This window comes from Xiphophorus couchianus, chromosome 23 (assembly GCF_001444195.1).
Source record: "Xiphophorus couchianus chromosome 23, X_couchianus-1.0, whole genome shotgun sequence".
Lineage (NCBI taxonomy): Eukaryota > Metazoa > Chordata > Actinopteri > Cyprinodontiformes > Poeciliidae > Xiphophorus > Xiphophorus couchianus.
This window is the reverse complement of record NC_040250.1, coordinates 13,629,018-13,649,753: the sequence shown is the minus strand read 5'-3', so window position 1 is coordinate 13,649,753 and position 20,736 is coordinate 13,629,018. Positions and strand designations below refer to the sequence as shown.

The 20,736-nt window shown below is 38.8% G+C and overlaps 2 protein-coding genes across 5 annotated transcripts; one reads left to right on the top strand and one right to left on the bottom strand.

The window, feature by feature from the left end:
* The first annotated feature begins 869 nt into the window (after positions 1-869).
* Positions 870-5,824, top strand: LOC114139641 (HRAS-like suppressor 3). Of its 3 annotated transcripts, none has more exons than XM_028009681.1 (5): positions 870-1,024; positions 1,629-1,701; positions 1,946-2,054; positions 3,728-3,990; positions 5,252-5,824. In XM_028009681.1, the coding sequence occupies exons 2-5, from the start codon at positions 1,687-1,689 to the stop codon at positions 5,372-5,374; spliced, it is 510 nt and encodes a 169-aa protein (XP_027865482.1). In that variant the 5' UTR covers positions 870-1,024; positions 1,629-1,686; the 3' UTR covers positions 5,375-5,824. The 3 variants fall into 3 exon arrangements, with proteins under 3 accessions (XP_027865482.1, XP_027865481.1, XP_027865483.1); XM_028009680.1 differs by having other exon boundaries at positions 3,722-3,990; XM_028009682.1 differs by lacking the exons at positions 870-1,024; positions 1,629-1,701 and adding an exon at positions 3,033-3,221 and having other exon boundaries at positions 1,951-2,054; positions 3,722-3,990.
* Positions 5,825-8,046: 2,222 nt separating this feature from the next.
* Positions 8,047-19,371, bottom strand: scyl1 (SCY1-like, kinase-like 1). 2 transcript variants are annotated; one of them, XM_028009359.1, is made up of 18 exons: positions 19,146-19,371; positions 18,445-18,585; positions 16,903-17,025; positions 16,559-16,785; positions 16,394-16,484; positions 16,091-16,246; positions 15,712-15,870; positions 15,513-15,620; positions 15,090-15,203; positions 14,845-15,000; positions 14,571-14,759; positions 14,174-14,249; positions 13,058-13,273; positions 12,010-12,158; positions 11,846-11,929; positions 11,459-11,767; positions 10,167-10,242; positions 8,047-9,259 (listed from the first exon to the last, which is right to left on the bottom strand). In XM_028009359.1, exons 1-18 carry the CDS (start codon positions 19,251-19,253, stop codon positions 9,135-9,137), a joined length of 2,607 nt encoding a protein of 868 aa, XP_027865160.1. In that variant the 5' UTR covers positions 19,254-19,371; the 3' UTR covers positions 8,047-9,134. The 2 variants fall into 2 exon arrangements, with proteins under 2 accessions (XP_027865160.1, XP_027865161.1); XM_028009360.1 differs by having other exon boundaries at positions 12,010-12,152.
* Between the last annotated feature and the right edge of the window lie 1,365 nt (positions 19,372-20,736).

Below are 20,736 nucleotides of genomic sequence, written 5' to 3'. Positions count from 1 at the left end.
TACAAATAGTATAATACAGCTGCAGACAAACCTCAGATATGAGTTTGTTGACAGAGAAACTATTTAACGCATTCTACAACATTTGGCTTCTGTGGAAAAGTGCCAAGAAGAAACGCGTTAGAAGTCTCAGTTAGTTTGCCTGAAGTCATGGAAATACAAGGAAATGTGAAACAACGTGAAACCAAGATGGATGGAGCCATGTACCGGGTAATCTGTGAACAAAAGCTATTAATTCAGATTCAAATTAAGATCCGGGTAATCTGTGAACAAAAAGCTATTAATTCAGATTCAAAAACACTAAATGGATCCCAAACTGAAATTAAATATAAGAAGCTGCAAAGAGCTTGAGATTGAAGTTGAGAAATCTGTCAGTACTTGATATTTGGTGCTTACCTCCAGTATCCTGTCAAGTCTTCTTGAGCTTGAATTATTTTGCAAAGAACAATAGACAAAGCTTTAGTGTACCCAGCTGGTAGGGACACTCCTTAAAGCCTTTCAAGCTGTAATTACAGTGAAATGTGTCTCTATTGACGCAGAAATCCTTAATACAACACACTTTTCAGACATTTCTTGACAAACTTGACTCACTTCTTTGCGTTGGTTTACGCCATAAATTACCAACAAAATACATTTAAAAAGCTTGTAAGGTGATTTTTTTTAATAAAGGGGAATAAGGTCTAAAAGTATGAAAGATTTTAAAGGTGCTGCATTGGCTATTTATTTATTTATTTATTCATTTATTCATACCTCCGTTTTTATGAAAACCGAATCGTTATAAAACCGCAATAGAAACAGTCGTCACCATTTGAATCTGAATGAGCAACATTTAAGAATATTCGCATCCAATAAGATGACGGAACGTGAGTCCATCGTGACGTTCGCTCGCGCGGTCATGTTTTTATTTTTTGTTCCGTTGGGTCACGTGTCAGGAGCGGACAGCTGATCCGCCAGCAGCTGAGCTTTAACTTCGGCGTCACCGGTGGCGCCTGGCACTTCGCAGAACAACCCGAGCCGGTCGCCTCAGGTAAGGACGGCATTATACCCGTTTAAAATGGGTCGGAACCGGGCGGTTCTGGTAACTGTGTTCCGTTGGTGTGGCGTTCGGGCGTTTCACAGCTGATCTGGGATCAGCGGCTCGGTTCGTGGAGGCTGGGATGATGCAAGGACAGACCAGTTCGGGTCAATTCGCGTTCAAAGATTAGTATTTTGCGCTGCTACGACTCGTTTTGTTGGGCAAGTCGTTAAAACTGGGACGTTATACGTTAATAACGCGGTAAATAAGGTATTTATTGCTGTTCATAATGTCACTGCTGTATTCTATTGTATTATAAAATGAATCAGATACATTTGCATCAAAGTAGTAGTAGTAAATATGTAATATCCTAAATAAGTCTGCTCTGAGCAAATAAGCATGTTATTATTAATAACACTAATTAAATGTATTAGTGTTATTATTATTGTATTAGTGTTATTATTATTGTATTACTGTTATTATGTGTTATTTCTATTCTTTTAAAAGTAAATCACTGATGCTCATGCTTTCGATAGGATGGTTTTAACAATTAGAATCAATCTTTTGCTTTGAGCTGCTGTAAGAATTTGTGTTAAAGCTTATTTTGTCTCTGCAGGTGTTTAATCAGAAAGTGAAAGCATTTCAAGCCACTGTGGGTCAAAAATAGTCCTGACATGGCTCCAACACTGGTGAGGAGGCTGTATTTAAATAGAAGCTTGTTATTACGTGTGACCATGCACCAGAAAATATGTAAAGCACAGTCTAACTATTAAATTGTTGTGAATAGAAAAACAAGGTATAGTATATGTAGCTGAATCTAAAAATCTTGTGTTTGTTACAACTATCTCTTGTTTTGCAGTGAAAAGAGGTCAAATGTTGTGCACAAAATCTGTTGCAATGTTCAACTTGTTTCTGTCTGTCTTCTAATCCCAGTATGATGAGAAACCAGAGCCGGGGGACCTGATAGAGATCGACCGTGGCTCATACCAGCACTGGGCTGTCTATGTGGGCGACGGCTTTGTCGTTCACTTGGCACCACCCTGTGAGTGAAACACAAACAGAACTGGTGTCCTAATGCCAGATTGAGGGGAAAAAAGCAGCTTCAGACAGCCCACAACCTCAGTGGGTGTGTCCTTTATCAGACAACAGTAGAGGTTCTTATAACTTTTTAAATCTGAAATAAATTTACTGTCAGCTTTAAAGACAGCTGTGTTTGAAAATAAACGGAGATTCTCAGAGTTTTACACTTTCTGTGCAGATATTTTAGAACAAACTCAGGCTTTTCTTAGTTTGTTGTGTCAAGTCAACAGAAACAGAAAATAATACAGAAAATTGGTCTTATTCATCAGCGCTCTTCTATTTGTACCTAAAAGTTGAAATGTAAAATTTGAAATTTAATCAAAATATCAGTAGAAGTGACAATTTAAAGTAGGAAAGCTAAAGTTTTCTCACTTAACACCACCTTCAAAATAAAATATGGCTGCCTTGTACATACAATTTAGTGACAACGAATATAAAGGAAACTGTATTGGAAACACCTCTGTTGATTTATACCAGTTGTACTATAAGACCTACTGTAATGAGCACGTTGCTAAAGTATTTAAAGAACAAAATGCAGAGATTTACCTTGTTAGCTTCTGTTGCTACTAGCAGTTAGCCTGATTGCTGAGAAGAACAATGAGGAAATCCCAATGGGATCTGAAACATGGTTAAGTTTGGGTTGATATCACTGACAAATTTAAGTCATTTGAACACATTTGAACACTTTCCGGTTATAAATTAGATGTTACTGTCTTGTGTTGTTTGAGTTGTTTTGGGCTCTTGGTTCTGATTCGTTATCCGTTCTTGTTTTGATTTGATCACCCTGTTTCTGTTTTCCTTTGGTTCAGTTCTTTCTTGGTTGCTTTAGTTTTGTTATGTTCCTTATGTCTAGTTATTTGTTAGTGTTAGATAAATTTCCTTGTTCCCCTGTTTGTGTACTTTCTGCCTCCTGTAACATTTTCTCTCTCTTTCTTCACAGTCTGCCTTCTTCTCTCTCCTCTCACACCTGCAGTCGATTAGCTAATCAGCCCAGGTGCTTTGCTCCAGTATTCATTCTCCCAGTATTTATAAATCTCTTTTCCTCTCATTCCTTGCTGGTTCTTCCTGTTACCTCCCATCATGCTCTCCTTGCACCTGCCTCCTGCCTTTTCTGTTCTCCTGGCTTGTTATAAGTTTTTGTATTTGTCCTTTTTTTCAATTTAACATTTCATGTCTCTGTCTCTCTTTATATATGGGTCCACTGAAACCTACCAACAGCATGACAGTTACTGTCTACTGTCGCCTCATGCTTCCCCAGTAGGAAGGAGTGCTGCAAAGTCAATAACTTGATTCAATCACCTGGATTTCCCTAGATGACTTTTACCACTTTGCACAACAAATTGAATTTGATCATTTTATAGTATAACTTTGACTGAATCCATCAGTTGATTTAATTATATATTTCTGTCTGAATTAACTTGACTTAATGTACATTGTAAAGTAGCACTAAATTGAATAGGGAGCTTCCAGCAACTTCATCCAAGTCCATTTTTAATCCTCTACACAACAGTAAAAACACATGGATTTACTTTGCAAATAGTGCCAAAATGTATCTGTTTTTGTCTCTAGTGGTAGTTTAAAAAAAGGCCAGCGCGCCCTCGTGATGTTTTCCTGTTTGTGTTTTATCAGCGGAAGTTCCTGCTGCAGGCTCCAGCAGCATAATGTCCGTCCTGGCCGAGAAGGCCATCGTCAAGAAGGAGGAGCTCTGGGACGTGGTGGGAACAGACAAGTGGTTGATAAACAACGGTCTGGACCAGAAGTACAAGCCCCGCCCGCCTCATGATATTGTGCGTGAGGCCTGTACCATGGTTGGTCGGGAGCTGCCGTACTGCATCTTCAGGGGAAACTGCGAACACTTTGTCAACGAGCTGCGCTATGGGAAGGCAGAATCCCGGCAGGTAGGCAGCTCAGGTTTTCTGTAAAAGATCACGTACATATTGGGACAGGTTAGGATAGGTCTATGTGCTATACAAAATATGTTGATGACGTTTTCTGCACAAAATCGCTCAGGAGATTTTATTCTGGTCAGTTCTGTCTACCCTGAGATCCTTTCACATTGAGATTTTTAGGGCATATTGTCACTTTAAATCCAAATAAGCTGCTCCTGGCCACTCAAACATCCCAATTATATAATCGTACAGCTGTAAAAAGCAGAAGTAGAGCCTCCTGCACAACAAGAATGCAGCAAGTGGTTTCTGGATAATAAGGCAACAAAACACTTGTCTTTTCCTGCAGCCATTATTCAGCAGCTGACCAAACGTGCTGGAGCTCAGATTGGGGTTACTAGGTGAGGGTTTGGGTTGCTAGGTAATGGCGCAAAGCCTTTTGGTTGTCACTAAACAATTGGGAGATTTTTGTTACTGCTCAATTTCCAGACATCAAAAAATATTAACTTGTTTCCAAAAACCATCTGGGTGCTTATTTGTTTTTCTTGTTTTTCAAGAGCTTGTTTTGTTTTCAGAAGCAGTTGAGACCCAAATATAAATTCAAAAATGTCCAAAATGTGAATTCTGCATAACCTTTAATATTGTGAAGAATGTTGACAGTACTTCAGGAACACTGAACTCTGACCTTAATGCATAACACAACGACCCCTCAAAGCAGAGCTAGAAACTACCAAGTCTGCAGGTTGAATAGGAGTTCAAGTAGAGTTGCTTTTTATAGTGAGGAAGTCAGGAAAATTTGAACTAGCACTAAATTTTAAACTTGATGCATTATTATTATTATTACTACCCATATACGGTTTGCATATTAAAATTACTTCTCTTTTTTAAAAACTAACAGGAAGCTCGGCTGTGGGTTATTTAGGACTGTTATGGTTCTGACATTAGCATATGATAAGATACAACAGGATCTTTAACCATAAACTTCAGCTCTGTCCTTCTCTTCCTCTTCCTGGCTTTATTTTAAGATCAGTCCCATATTTTCAGACACAAGCTGCTCTAACAAGTATCTCAATATCACAGTGTAAAGCTCTAAACCATTAATTAATAAAGGACATAGTAAAGGTGTAACTACATTTAATGTAAAAGAAATAGTAGTTTAGGAGCTTTCTAGAGGCAAAACGATTGCGATCACTTTAACTTAGGTGGAGCTGAACTGCAGCTCCACCTTAGTTTTTTTTTTAAGTAACTAAAGCTGAATTTTCCTCCGCTGCAGGTGCAGAAGGCAGGTGAAGTTGCAATGATGGCTGGTGTGGCTACAGTCGTGGGTTTTGGTGTCTTCGCTCTGGCCAGCGCTCTGTTCGGAGGCAGCAAAAAGGAAAAGAAGGACAACCAGTGACTGAAACCACAGCGGTGTGTTCAGGAGCTTTGAATAACTCATCACCAGCGAAGCCTAAGGGCCACTTACCATTACTGACCACAGATAACACTGCCTAATGTATCTGATATTAAATGGAACTGGCTGACTTCCAACTCGTCTTTAACTATCCATCAGCTGATTTTTAAGGTTTATGTTTTGATCCTTTCCCTCTATTTCAGGGTCTAAAATTTCTACAGAAAGCACAAAAACAATTAGTATTTTTATTTGAATATATGCTGAAAAAAAAGGTTAAATTTTAATATATGAACTTCACAGGACAATATTTTGAACAATGAATTGTTAACTTTTTTTGTAAACACAAAAGACATTTACCTGACTGCAATCAAAGTGTAACAATTTGAAAATCAAAATGAAAAATGTTATTGCCAAAAAATGCCTTGTTTGTTAATAAACAAAAACATGTGTGAATGTTTGTATCCAATTTCTTTTGTCAATGAGTGTTACTGGGGAAAAATTAAGGTAAAGATATCCTGTCAGGTTTTGTCTGAAAGTGTTTAAAAACTCTACGTAGCCCTGAAAGTCACTTTATGACGGAGCCCTCCAGGGGACATGGAAATTTTTCTCTTTTGCGTTCCCTCGCAATAATCTACTGATCAGTTCATGCGGCATAATTGAATACAGTAAGCCTTCCTTACGATGGCCGCCGTACTTTCTGCTTTAATATAAGGTTATGTGAGGTTTTTCTATGAATGTTAATCTCTTTGTGAAATATTTGAAGTTTTATATCTTTTTCTTTAGGATAGAAAGGCACCACAAACCTATGATATAAACAGAAACTTTCCGTTAGTAGGAAAGAAATTAAAATACATCCTAATTTGGACTATTTCTGAGTTATTATTGCGGGTAATAAGTCATCTGACAGTATTGATTGTGTCTCTGTTGTGCTGGTTGTCTGAATGGTTTAAAGAGCCGTTTTCATGTTCAGCTCCATCTCAACCTTAACAAACATAAACATGCAGTGAATAAATCGATTTTCAATTAGTTTTTTTGCACCAAAGACTTAATAATAACAAACTCGATTTATTATTATAAAACACGGCAAACTAATGATGGTAAAGGACCGCACTGGGTTAACTCGGGGAATCTCATCTGTCCGTGTATCAATCAACTCCAAACCTTTTCTTTGTTCTGTCACAATTATCGATTTATTCCATTTTGATTATCCTGCTCCAAACTTTGCAAGGACTGACCGCCCGGCTCACCGCTTCCTCACACACACAAAGCCAGCAGGTCAGTAACCTTCCCATTCATACTTGATGATAGCCACGCCCACATCGACACACACACCACCCAGGTGTCAAAGCCTCCTGCTCCTATCATATCAATAATTACTTATTTCATTCATATGGCTTTTCCGGAGCCTCAGTGAAAACTTGTTTATTATTATTAACTCTTTGGTGCAAAACACTGATTGAAAATCAATTTTTTTTTACTGCATGTTTATGTCTGTTAAGGCTAAGACGGGACTGAAAGCAGCCCTTTAAACCATTCAGACTACAAACACAACAGAGACACAAAACTGTCAGATGACTTATTACCCACGATAATAACTCAGAAATAGTCCAAATAGTTTGGATGTATTTTTATTTCTTTCCTACTTAAGGAAAGTTTCTGTTTATATCATAGGAAATATCTGGCATATAAAATGTGAGATATTTCACAACGAGATATTAACATTCATAGAAAAACCTCACATAACCTTATATTAAAGCAGAAAGTACGGCGGCCACTGTAAGAAAGGCTTACAGTATTCAATTATGCCGCATGAACTGATCAGTACAGTATTGCGAGGGAATGCAAAAAACAACAACAATTTCCCATGTCCCCTGGAGGGCTCTGTACTTTATAGACATATTTTATAACCCTGAAGAAATTTCACAGTGTAAATATATCATAATCTATTGTAGTGGGAGGTTGATTTTTAAGATCATTAATATCCTTCAAGAAAAAAAGATGGCATCATAAACAACTAAGATGTTTTAAATACATGACTTTGCTTATCTTCTATAAAAAAGCCTCTTTTTGTACAGTGTGACTAATGTACCATTTAGTTTGATTTTGAAATGACACTAATGGAAAAGTTAACATTTTGTCTTGAAGTTTTGCCACAAGTGCAGTTTTTCTATGACCAAGTAAAACTCCACAATGTTTCTGTTATTTTCTAATCTTAAGGTAAAACTGTATAGTTTGTTTTTAACCCACCTTTAGGCTTCACAGAGAATTTCCTTAGACCCAGATCTAGTAAGCATACCATTTCCTGTGGCATGTCAGTCATCTCACTGACAAGCCACAGGAAATCTTCATAGATCATGTTTCTCCATGCTGAAACATGATGGTGGTAGTATCATCCTGTGGGATTGTCACTCCTGGAATCATAAACCAAAAGATTGGTACATGTAAATGGTTGTTCTACAATGTATTCACTCAGGGTGGGTAAGTGCAAATGCACACCACACTTTTCAGATATTTATTCATAAAGAATTTTAAAAACTGACTTTGATTCTTCTTCACAAAACTGTTTTACTGTAAGACAGCGAATTGTTTAGTCCGACAAAACACTTAAACCACTTTGACAAATTAGAGCAAAGTTTGACTCTGTAAAAAAATACATAAACCAAATTGCACAGAAGTATAATTTTTGAGTATTTGTTTTTATTTTGGAATAGCACACATGCACCATGATTTGACCAGTGACCCTCTTCAGACCAAAACCACACAGCTTCTTACAGATTAGCGTCTTGCACCTGACTGTGTCCCTGACACAGGATTTTCAATCAGTACAAACCGTGACAGAAACAGAAGATAAAAGGCTACAATGAAAGTAGGAGTTAAAAACAGAGTGCGCTAAAGTTCAGAAGTTTAGGAGCCAAAGTGTTTGATGGTGAAGATTTCAGTTTTGGGAGTTTATTATTAGAGTAGCTCTGCAGCCAAATAAAAAGGCACAACAGTACAACATGTACATTTCACCCTGACCAAACTACTACGGATGCACTTTCCTTTTTGTGTCTGCAGCGACCCCTGCTGGAATCTTAAATCCTCCATTAGACGAGGAAAAATGTAAACAGTTTCTACTATAAATGAACATCTTTCTGCTTTTCTATTTGCTCACGCTGATTCATTATCGATCCAAAAGAAGGCTTCACTGAGATGCCTGCAGCCAGTCAGCTGTGCCCGCTCTCACAGAGTAAATACAGTGCTATATGTGCAAAGTGAAGACAAGAACGTAATCTGTTGCAATGGAGATTGTTGCTAGGCCACACAGGTGCATGCATGGACTGATTTTCAGTCTAAAATCTGGAACAGATGAACTAAAAACAGTCTTATCCATGTGTATGAATACAGAACGCACTGAAAGACATTCAGTGAAACCTTACAGGACGTTCTGTATGTTATACATATCTCTCTTTAAAAAAAAAAAAAGTAATTTAACACATGATGCACAGGGTATATACATTTACTGTACAACAGCAACTTAATGATTCATTTTGTTAATGCATCCTGCTTTAAGTCTCTTTGGATTTTCCATCACATTTCTGTCTTTATCTTAACTTCCATCAGTCTTTTAATGAGAAAAGACAGAAAATCCTCCTTTGTTTCAGCATCCAAGCCTTCGTTTGTTAAAGGAACTGTTCACAGTTTTCTTTACTGGCTGCTAGTGGAAACTCTGTCCACTGCTGGACTCCGGTCTCCGTGTCCCAGCCCTCCTGTTCCACCAGAATCAGTCCAGCTTGCGTGCTCCGAGTTTCAGAGGACCTTTAGCAGCTTTACGTTCCGCCCGCTTGGCCTCCAGCTCTTTCCTCCTTTCCTCTCGTTTCTTCTTCGACAGCTCCGCCTTGCTGAGATCTGGGCGACGAAAAGCAGACGTTTATACGTCATACGAACATTTTCAGTTCTGTCCATTTAATATGAAGTCAATGTGGAAAATTATGACTCGGACCTATTGATATTAAATCTGTGTTTTTAATTATAACTGATTCAGTGTTACAGATGTATAAGAAGCAGAATAAGATAATGACTTCATTAGGAATCACACTAATGTTTATTTAAAGATTTCCCTTGGAAATAGTTTTACTGCAACATTGGCACAAAATGATTTGAAAGTATATATGGATTCAATAGAGGTTGTAGGTTGCTTTTAAAAATCACACAAAAAAACAATTGAATTATTTTTGGACAGCATTTCTGAGCCATTTTTGTTGGTTCTAAAAACAAAACCCAAACGTGAGCCACATTTTTCAGCTTTTTATTCCTAAAACACGCTGAAAATTGTGTCATGCATCATTTACCTTCACAATTATGATCTACTTTATTTTGGTCCATCACATAACGTCTCAGTACAATGTGCTATATATTGTGGCAATGTGACAAAAATGTGAAAATGTTCAAGATTTGTTTTATAACATATTTTATTACTGCCAGGCTTAAACTGAGATACTTTTATCTTAAACCTTGAGAACCTGAGATGAGTTGGCTGCAAAAAAAAGAACTAGAAATATTTTTACCTTGTTCCACAAAACCAAGCTCAGATTTCTGACTTAATCAGACAACAGAGTAAAAAAGATCTTATTTCTGCCTGATATCCTGAAATGTTAAGCAACCCTTCTGAAAATGTATATTTCTTTTAGTGGAAATGTGACTCTAGATCTGAGACTGAGGAACCAAAGAGTTAAATTGCAGAAGCAAAGCAACAGAACATTTTGAGGACATGTTGAGTAAAAACACAAGATTAGATTTGAGTTGAAGGACTCACTCTGGCCTCCTTCGACTGACTCCCAGCTCTCGGTGCCCCAGTCTCCGGTCGTCTCTGAGCTCCAGCCGTCTCCAGCCTGTCGGCGAGAGACAAAACAAATCATCACCGAGTGGGAACTCCACGGAGCTGGGGGTTTAAATTATTCAGCCAAAATTATTCGTAGTGGAACACTTCAAGTAAAAGCAAACTTTACTTAAAGCAGTCATTACAGCTTAAACTGCATTATTTTAAACATGTTTTCTTGCCTTGGTAGAAAATCCAGAGCAACAAAAAGCAGACATGAATCATTTTGGCTTAAATTCATTTTCACCTTATTAGTATCAGTCTAGTTTAATTCGTGAACAAGTTTCATTGTAATTTTTTTTATATTTGCTTTCATCATATTTAGAAAAACCTTTCAATTACAAATTTATAAAATCGATTAATTGCCCAGTTCCAGTGTGTGGCTGTTCAATTTCAACACTGAAGACTTTAGTGGTTTTCGTGTCAGTGGGAAGGTGAAGACAACAATCAGTGACATTTCCTGGTCTACTGCTGGACTACTGTACTGTTTATGTCAGCATTACGATATTTATGTCTAAATATCTCATGTTTCAACATGGACATAAATATTGATAAATGAGACCAATAAATGTGCAACTTCTTTTTTTCTGTTTCATTTAGTCGTACAGTTTATATACTGGAGCGCTCAATAATATAGTAATTTTGTAGCCTAGTTTACAATTTAAATGAGCTGCTGGATGTTTAATACCGTATTTGTAACAATGAGTTTAACAACGAGGTAATATTTGAATAGTGAACTGACAATATCCAATAAAAATATATAAAAATGGAAAGTAGCACGACTACTTAATGTATGACAAATGTGTATTAATCTATAGGAAGTTTTAAAATAAAAATAGAAACGTTGAAAATGAGCTCTGAGAGAAAGGTTGCTACAGCTGAAATTTAAAATCAAATCAAGTTAAGCAGGTTAGATATAAAACACAAAATCAGTTGACTAAACATGCTGGAACTCTGCTGGTGTTGCTGGGTAACGGGGCTGGGCTCTCCTGGGGTTGCTAGGTAACACCACAGTTCCCTTTGATTGTGATTCAAATGGCTCATTTTCCAAAAAATATCAGCTTGGGAGGTTTTTTTAAGCGCTTGGGCTGTTTTTAGAAGGAGTTGAGAACCAAATGAAAGTAGAAAAATATAAACCATCAGTGTTGAAGCTGAAAAACACAGATTTAAACATCCAAGACACGTTCAATCTTCCTGCGTCTCCTGTTTGTTTCCTGTTGGGACCTCACCGTGGCAGCAGCCGTGTTTCTCTGAGACACGCTGGCGAACAGGTCGTTCTGCGTGGCGCCATTCCCGGAGCTGCTGTCCCAGTTGTACTCGCTGGCGAGCCGGACGCCTTCAGGCAGCGGCAGGTTCTTACTGGCCGGCGTCACGTCCGTCTCCTCCTCCCCCCAGTCGTTGCCCCAGCCCTCCTCGCCCGCTGAACTCTGACCCTGGCCTTCTTTCTCGTTGGACCAGCTGTCGTCGGCGTCCCAGCCGGAGCTGCTCCAGTCAGAGCTTTGCTTTTTCATCGCCATGGAGGCGGACGATCGTCCAGCCTACGTATCGAAAGAAAATGCTTTAAAACAAGCACCATCGTTACCGTAGAAACAGTCCTCAGGATAAATGGTTCGTACTCCTCTATCAGCAGCTTTCTTTTTGACTGATGCAGCTCCAGACCAGTCGGTGTTCCAGTCATCAGTCTGAGCTTTTTCCGGTTCCTGGAGAAAAAGACTCAGTGATTCACAAACTCAAAACGTACAGCGCCTTGACAACGCACCGTCAGAAGTAATAAATGCACCTCTAAGCTACCCCAGTCCTCTTCATCGTCCCAGCGGTCTCCGATTTGCTCTTCATCGTTGTCTGTTGCTCCAGGTGTCGGCGACTGGTTGGTACGATCGGACGCACCGTGGTGAGACAAGGAGGAGTGTTGGGTTTTATCTTCTGCACCCGAGAATAGAAGTGATTATTATCATCATCATGTCAGACAAAATACACCAAATACATATTTCCCACAGCAAAATTCAAGCACTTTTCAAACATTTGTAAGAAAAAGTTCTCAATCTTTTCCAGTGGCACACTTTGAAAATAAAAAAAATCAGTACAAAAAAGAACTGAAGAAGATAAAAGCTTTATTAATAACATACTGTCATAGTATTCTATATTCTACAGCAGGGACAAGCTAATCTGAAATATAACATTTTATGTTTTAATTATCTGACTGATCCAAGAAAGTTACAAAAAAATCTAAAAAAATAAAACAACGTTTTTTGCTAGGTTTTCTGGCATTAGCAAATAGAAATAGTTCTGGTAATTCTAACTAACCTAAAACAAGAGAAATTAGGTCTGATTAAACTTCAAACAGGGGGAAACAAAATGAGTATTTGCCTTTTTATTATCTGTACATAATACAGACAATAATGTACATATCTGGTTTCAACTGCAAATAATGCTTTACAAACGCAGGCTCACAAAACTGCAGTTTGAATATCAAACACTTTCAAGGACTTTACACAGAACTCAAACACTTTGCAAACCTTGAAATGTTGAACATTTATTTGATTCTTCCTTAATTGTTCTTCAAATTGTAATTGCTTAGCTGTTTTATGTCTTTTTAATATATTTTTGCATTTTATTCTCTTTTATGTTTTTACTTGTCTGATCAGAACTTTGGTCCCCTTGTTTTTCTTAAAAGTGCTTTATAAATAAAACTGGGCTGGACTAAATACAACTCATTAAAATTCAATAATCTTGAAGGACTTCAATAAGAACCTTGTGCATAGTAGAGCTTTATTACAATGTAATGCAGTCCATTCTCAGTTTATTCTAATAATAAAAAAAAGCTGTACCTTTGCTTAAGGTTGATGCTCCATCAGTGACACTGGTGGGGCTGGTTGCGCTGGACGGCCCGCTGGACGGCCCGCTGCCCTCGGCGGCGGCGCTGCCCTCGGCTCCTGGGTTGTTGCGGATCAGCTTGGAGGTGAGCGAGGAGACGCCGGTCACGGCCCAGCCGGCCCAGCTGGACGAAGCTCCTGCAGGCTGAGCGCTCGATCCCACATCCTTCTCTGCAGGAACGACAATCCAGAAATCAGAGATTTTTTTTCCCCTTTACATTTTTTGATGAACAGATACATTAGTACATTTACATTATTATTACTTCCTCACTAACCAGTCTGAAACTGGTAAATTTGACCTCTTCCACATCCTTTAAAGCTACTCTAGTCAGATTAACACACTTTTAAAAACTGAATACTGAAACTATCCCAACCCTAAACTAAGTTCAGCTGCAACATCAACCTCTTAAAATCTTAAAAATAAAAATAAGTCAAAAAAGACCTTTATAATAAATGTAGGTATGTTTTCTCAACATGTAAACCTGAACATCCATTAAATCGATAGAGGTAGTTAGAGAAGCCAAAGATTTTACACAAGTAAGGTAAAATGTAGCCGCACAAGAAATTACAAGAGTAGAAAAGAATTAAATAACTATCAACTGTCTAACTATCATTAGATGGATCAAAATATAGTTAAGTGGAAATATTTGGCATCTTATAGATCAAAATAAAAATAATTAATGTAATAAAATAATTACAAAAAAAACAAAATCAAGCAAAAGAGAAACATGTTTCCAAATCAAATTGGCTGAATCAAAGCTGCATTTAAAATATTACCAGTTCAAAGGTTGAATCAGCTGCAATGCTTCCCATCTTTCTCAAAAACTGAGATTGTATATAAACATAAAACATCTAACACACTGACCCAGATTCTCAAATCATTACAGATACATTTAGATCATACATTAAAAACTTGTAGCATTTCTATAAAACAAACCTTTGGAAGACCTCAATAACAAAAGAGAGCTTGTCTGGCTCCTTCACAGTAAAGTGAAAGGGTGAAGGCTGACTCAAGACGAAGTGCAGTTGTGACAGAAGTGACTGTGCAGGTCAGAGCAGTTTGTTACATACCGATCTCAGCCAGCTTGTTTGGATCTTCAGAAACCGTCTCCAGCTTGGTGAGGAAGCTCTTGATGGCTTTGAACGCCTGACAGAAACAGAGAGACGAGTTGGCACATCAGATCAGAGACTGGATTAAAAATATGTTCAAATATTGTTAATCTGGGTTAAAACTGCTGGAACTGATGAAACACGCTGTCAGAGCTGCTAATTAAAATGGTTCTAACAACTCATGTTGTTACTATATTATTGTGCATCTTAGTGGAAATATCAAGCATACCTTTGTTTTTGCTACTATCAATAAATAAGTGAGTTTCATTTCCAACATATAAACCATAAATGCTGCTGATTACATAATAAATGGTGAGTAAATATCTTTCGGACCGGTCACAGTAAACAACGGTCATACCTGCTCCCTGACGCCCTTATCAGGATCCACAGTGACGGCGCAGAGCGTGGGCAGGATGCGGGCGGCGATCTCTGTAACACTGTAGTAGTTGTGTGTTGCTGCGAAGCCAAGAACGCCGGCAGAACGCGAAGCAGGAAACGGGTCTTTAGTGGCTCGAGAAAACGCAGAGACCAGGATTCTCTGCCGGGTCTGCGACGAAAAGGACGATTGAGATCGTCACATTTTGGTTTTTAAGTTTAAATACAAAAACCATCCAGGGCATTTTGTGTTTTACCCCGGCATTGAGGTAGGAGGCGATTTTGCCCAAGCACACGGTGGTGTTGCAGCGGATCGGGCCCTGCTCGTCTCTGGCCTGCAGTCGGGCGAAGTGACGCATGAGCTCCTGGTTCAGGTTGGTCTCGTTCAGTTTGGGCGCCAGCAGCAACATCGACTGCAGCCGCCAGGAAGAGAAACATGGAAGATTAAAGTCTGCAGGAGGCGTCGCTCCGGCTGCCATGTCTGATTCTGTAAACTTCGTACCTTAACCGTCTGCTCTCTGATGGCGGGGTTGGTGTCCGTGAAGCCGTGGACGACGTGAGGGAAAATCTGGGAGTTAACCGCCGCCTCGTTCAGATACTGAATGAACTGCTCCATCTGAGAAACACAAAAAGACTCAGCAAAGTGGATGAATAATTTAATTTTACCTGCGATAATGTTTATCGTTATTCACTAAACTGCATTTTGTCGCTCATAAGTGTGCTTTTAATGTTTAAAAATTTACAGTGCAGTTCAGAAATGAACATACACTTCATTTTGAGTTCCTAACGAAACATCGGAACCTTTTCAAATTCACAAATTAAGATCTTTTTTGCCACAAATCCAGCTCCACCTGTTGAAATCTAAATCAGGTGCCGCCTGGAGCAAATGCCACATTTTAATTCAGTCGTCAGGAATGTGAAATACCTGCTGTAGAAGTCGTATCCTCATCGCTCGGTCTGTGGAGGAAAACATCTTCACTATGACAGGAATGATTTTCTGTTGGTATTCTTCTGCTGACAAGAACTTCCCCACCTGAAACGCAGAGAGAGAGAAATGATGTTCGTAATGCGTTTTCTTTCTCTCATGGTGAAAATAATCAAGTTGATGAGAGATTAAAAGTTGCCTTGAAGAGCGGCGTGAGGATGACGGCGCCTGCGTTTCCGAACTCGAAGGCGGTGAGCAGCTGAGGAAGGACTTTATGTTTACAGAAGTCTTCAGGAAAAGAGTCTAGATGATCATTCAGGTCCTGGAAAAACTGCTGCTTCTCAGCTGGATCCTTGATCTGGAATAGATTGGAGGGATTTTCATCATTCTTAGGAATGATCACTGAATTAACATCAGCACCAGAAATTCACCTTGAATAAAAAAAATTGAAGGACAGTTTACATTTCTGAAGGCTCGCGACTCGCTAATCAAGCAAACCTACATATATCTCAGAGATCTGGTGAAAGAGAAAAAGTATTAGTTTCAATCTGGCAGACAGAAATATTGGATTCGCTGACCTGGATCTCCTCCAGGAAGAGGTTGCTCTCCACGAAGCTGTTGCAGAGGAAACCTCCGGGAGCCCTGCAGTTCTGGAGGAAGTGGGCCGGGTTCGGTCGAGCCCGGGGATTCGCCCCGACCAGCTCACAGTAGTGGGGAACAAGCGACTTGGGAATCTGTAGGAAAAAATATAAAAGACAAACAAGGAAAAATAACAAGGAATAAAAATTAGACAAAATGTTTACAATATAGAAACTATGATTAATCACCTTTATTAACTTCCATGTTAGAGTTGTAACTAGCTTAAAAAAAAACAAACGTACTTTTCCCAGAGATCGGAGGGATGACGTCCGAGGGAGGGGTCCGTTGAAAACCTCCCATATCAAACATCCCAGACGCCACACCTCCCCCACCCTGGATAACAAAAATAAAACCAAATCAATATCAATAATAAATAACACATATCTTTGAAGCCTCTCTTTCCTCACCATTTCTCCCCGCTGCTGTTGGACATCTCCGGCGGGTCGTACTTCTCCATGTCCGGGTAAACAGCCTTCGGCGTGGGGAGGGAGACGCCGCTTGGGTCGCCCTGCTCAGGCGCCAAGTGGTCGAGGGCGCCGAGCTTCCACTCTCCGGCTCGATCCACAAAAACCGCCCAGATACCCAGGTTGTTGTGGAGCAGGTGGCAGTCATTGACCAGAAAACTCAGAGCTTTCTGAGAAGAAAAACGACAGGAAGAAAATGAAGTGAAAGGCGACATTCAGCGCATAATGGACGATTCTGCAAAACTAAGGTTGGCCGAGTAGGATCTGATATCCTGTCAGATTCTTACCACTATCTGGTGGAGACCCCAGGAGATCTCCAGCTCTCCGGCGCCCCCCTTCTCTGCCTGGGCCTTCAGGTGAACTGAGAGAGGAGTCACCTGCTCAGTGACCACATATAGGCTCTTATCTGTCTGAAAAAATAAATTTAAAAAAACGTATGAATAAAGATAGGGAAATTTAAATGATAAAATGACTGATCAACATTATTTAACATTATATGGCTTTATATTTTTATATCAATTATATTTCCACAGTAATCAGGTTTTAAATACAGAACAACAAGGTGTTTAATAGGAAGGAAGAAAGATTGATGTACAGATGGATGGATAAATTTACAGTCAAGTGGAAGAATTAATATTTAACACAACAGGACAAAGAATATACTTTATGAAAAAGAAGTTTTTTCACTCTTATCCAAAAAAAGAAAATACTAAATCCCAAGATGGTTTATGAGCTTCTATGTAATCTGCAGGAAAAAAAAATCATTGGTACACAAATTTAGAAAGCCAGAAAAAGTTTTGGTATTGAGAAACTGAAACATTTTGAGGATTGTGTAGAACAGCAAGTTCTACATGAAAAGCCTGAATCCTGATATTGAAGTGGATGTCACTTTGAAACTTGTCTCAAAGACAAACATTGTTTGCAGAGCAATCACAAACCTGAATGAGCTTCAGCTACAGAAGTGAATTTTAAAAAAATATATATTCGGGAATCGACTACAAGTCTCAGGACATTAGCGCGTTATAATGTAAAGAAAGTAAAAAAGAAAAACATCCTAAATACTTTTCAGTCTTTAACCAAGCTCTTTATTCAAACATTGGGGATTGCAAACATTGGGGATTGTCTAAGATTCAACACCTACACATTGAAAACCTAACAGACTTCCTATATATTTCTAAACTCTGGCTTCTTTTAAAATACCAATACAAAAGTTCACTATGAATTTAAAGCAAATTTTACTATGGACTTTATGATTTGAATCTGAAATCAGCAAAAATGTCTGCATGCTGGGTATCAGAAGACTGTTAAACAGACAGACAGGAAGAATGGATGAGAAGATGGACAAACAAAAGGATGGCAAGACAGGAACAGGACATATAGATTTAGGAAGTGGGTCAGCAAATGGATGAAGGCAGGAATAGATGAATGGATAAAAGACAAGCAGAATTGATTAATAAATGGAAGGATAGATAAACAAATGGATCACTGAACTTAGATAATGGGAAAGGAAAGGAAGTAAAAGTAACATATTGGCAGACAGTTTCTTCCACACTTATCTAATTTTTTATATGTTGTTATACATTTCCTGACTGTGTAATAAAGCCACTGATAGCAACAGGATACCTCCATTTATTTAAAACTTTGTAGGTGATAAATAAGAGATCTAATTGCTGTTAGGGAAGGATCTACGGTCTAGATTCTCAGATGACAGGACAAATAGTAAATGACTGCTTACCTCTCTCTGAACACAAAGCATGCACATAAAAAGCATAAGTTACACAGCCGAACATCTGAGGCAAACATAGTCTAAAGACATATAAATCACATACTTCTAGTCCATCAACATATGCCAGAATATTAGGATGGCGCAGGGTCTTCATCCTCTTGAAGGCAGCCTTGGCTAGCTGGGTCTGCTGCTCTGTTCCCTGAGTCACCTCGTAGACAAACACCGACACCGGATCTCCTGATGTCTGCAAGAAGTGGGCAACCATTAAATTGACACTTATACAGTTTAGGGATGAAATGCTGACCGTGAATGAATGTGATCATGATTGAGGCTGAAAGAAGGAGGAAGTTGGTGCCCAGCTGTCATCTGACCCTGTGGTAAAAATCAGTACAGAGAAAGGATGGTTTCAGCTTCTCAGTGATAATAATCACGGCAGTGGGGACCACACTGTTACCAATCTGTAACGTGACCCTTTTAAATGCGATAAAGACAATGGCTTCAGCAGCAGTTTTAAATAGGAGCAATTAAGTTGAATAAAATAAGGTGACGTGGCGAGATGTACGTGTCTCTGCAGGAGTAAACACCGAGCGCTAAGCTACACACACTTCGACAGAGAACAGAAAACCAGAACAATAAACCTGTACTGGGACTGAAGCGACAAAACAACTTCTGAGAATGCGCCAACTCTCCTTATCAAGACGTCAAACTCTACTTTATCCTGCTTGGCTGAATGAAAGGCATTCATAAACAAGCTAACGCTAACAGTTAGCGGAGGATCCGCAACGATCTGCCGCAGCTACTTACCTTTCTCTTCCCCCGATGCAGAGTCCATATTCCCGATTTCTCCGGGCTTTCTGGGAGAATTTCATAAGCGAAGTCTTTGACAGGATCCCTGGCGAAAAAGGACCACATTTCCCCCCGCTTCTCAACCTCATCAAACACTCACAGGAACACGGCGACAGACCTGTACAAACTGCAGCCAGAGGCGGCTAGCTGCTGCGGCTAAGACTAACCCGAAATGGAACGGATGAAAAATAACTCCGCGAGAACTTTGGTTTCTGCACATTAGTTCCGGGATTCAGTTCAGGTCTCTTCTCGAAAATACTATGGGAAAAACTATGGGAAATAAGTCACAAGAACCAAAATTAATCATTATAAGTACGTAAAAAAAATTTAAAGAATAATATATATATATATTTTTGCAACCACATTTCTACGAAAGATGATTAGGGACACTGGAAAAAAGAGAAAATTCTAACTTTAATATCAGAATTCACTTTTTGCCTGGTCTGACAATAAATTTAGAATCATGAGGAAAAAGACAGAATCATGAGATTAAAGTCAGATTAGTTTTCCAGTGGCCTTAATCCTGAAAAATGCAGAAGATTACCATAAATAAACTATTGATTTGGATTTTATTACCAATTATGAGATTCTTCAATTTTAACTTTACTTCATACTTAAATGTTTCTTAAATTTCTTAAATTCACATCTTGACGACAATTTGCTTTTCTCTGTTAATCAGCAGGCTAGGAATTTGAGGGATCTTTGTCAGTGCTGAATGTCTCTTGTCTTAGTTATCTAGGGAGAATTTCTGCTGTTTTAGAAATTCCCCAGCACTGTGGTTTACATGGGGAAAACTAAAAGAGAATTAAAAATTATTATGGATGCAGACCCACCAGGTCATGTCGACATGTTTGCAGTTAACAATAGTGACCCAAACTCAGTGACTTTCTTGCTATTCATCGGTATTTCAGGCCAAAATCGGAATCGGCAGGTTTGGGCTTTTTAAAGATTGGTAATCGTCAATCGGCCAGAAAACTCAGTGCAAAAATCAGTGCACCCCTACTAAGAACTCCAAAAAGATCCAGAAAGGGAATACTCAAGAAATACAAGTAGATGCCAATAACTGAGGCTCTGGAAACTGGCAAATAAGGCCATGACTGAATGGAAATAAAAGTGAAATGAATACTGCTCTCCCCCAAACTACCTAAAGTATGTTTTAGCAGGTACATAAACATCCATCATTTTGCTTAGATTTTGTTATACACTCACAGTTTTCTTTTTTAAAAAGTTGCCTGATACTTTTTTTGGTAAGAGGGAGCTGATACATTCAGTTGAACTGAACTTATTGGAAATTATCCTCCTAATTGGCGTGAAGCTATTTTATAAAAAGTACATCACAGCAACAGTGAAACATGTAGTTTGTAGTGTAATTGTGTGGAGCTGCTTTGCTGCTTCAGGATGTTGATGGAATCGTGAAATCTTCTCTCTAGTTGAAACTCTTCAAGAAGAGCAACTACTCTTCAGTTTGAGCAACTATCCAAAGCACACCAGCTACTCCATGTCTAAATGACTCAAGCAATGAAAACACATTTTTGAACGATCTAATCAA

What these genes read in the sequence shown, in the direction of transcription:
- LOC114139641 (XM_028009680.1), top strand. An exon ending in CGTTCACTTGGCACCACCCT is followed by an intron (nt 2,055 to 3,721) that starts GTGAGTGAAACA and finishes GTGTTTTATCAG; the next exon opens with CGGAAGTTCCTGCTGCAGGC. An exon ending in GGAAGGCAGAATCCCGGCAG is followed by an intron (nt 3,991 to 5,251) that starts GTAGGCAGCTCA and finishes CCTCCGCTGCAG; the next exon opens with GTGCAGAAGGCAGGTGAAGT.
- scyl1 (XM_028009359.1), bottom strand. Translation starts at nt 19,253, where the DNA reads ATGTGGTCCTTTTTCGCCAGGGATCCTGTCAAAGACTTCGCTTATGAA. An exon ending in GGGGTCTCCACCAGATAGTG is followed by an intron (nt 16,786 to 16,902) that starts GTAAGAATCTGA and finishes TTTTCTTCTCAG; the next exon opens with AAAGCTCTGAGTTTTCTGGT. An exon ending in TCAGAGAGCAGACGGTTAAG is followed by an intron (nt 15,001 to 15,089) that starts GTACGAAGTTTA and finishes TGGCGGCTGCAG; the next exon opens with TCGATGTTGCTGCTGGCGCC.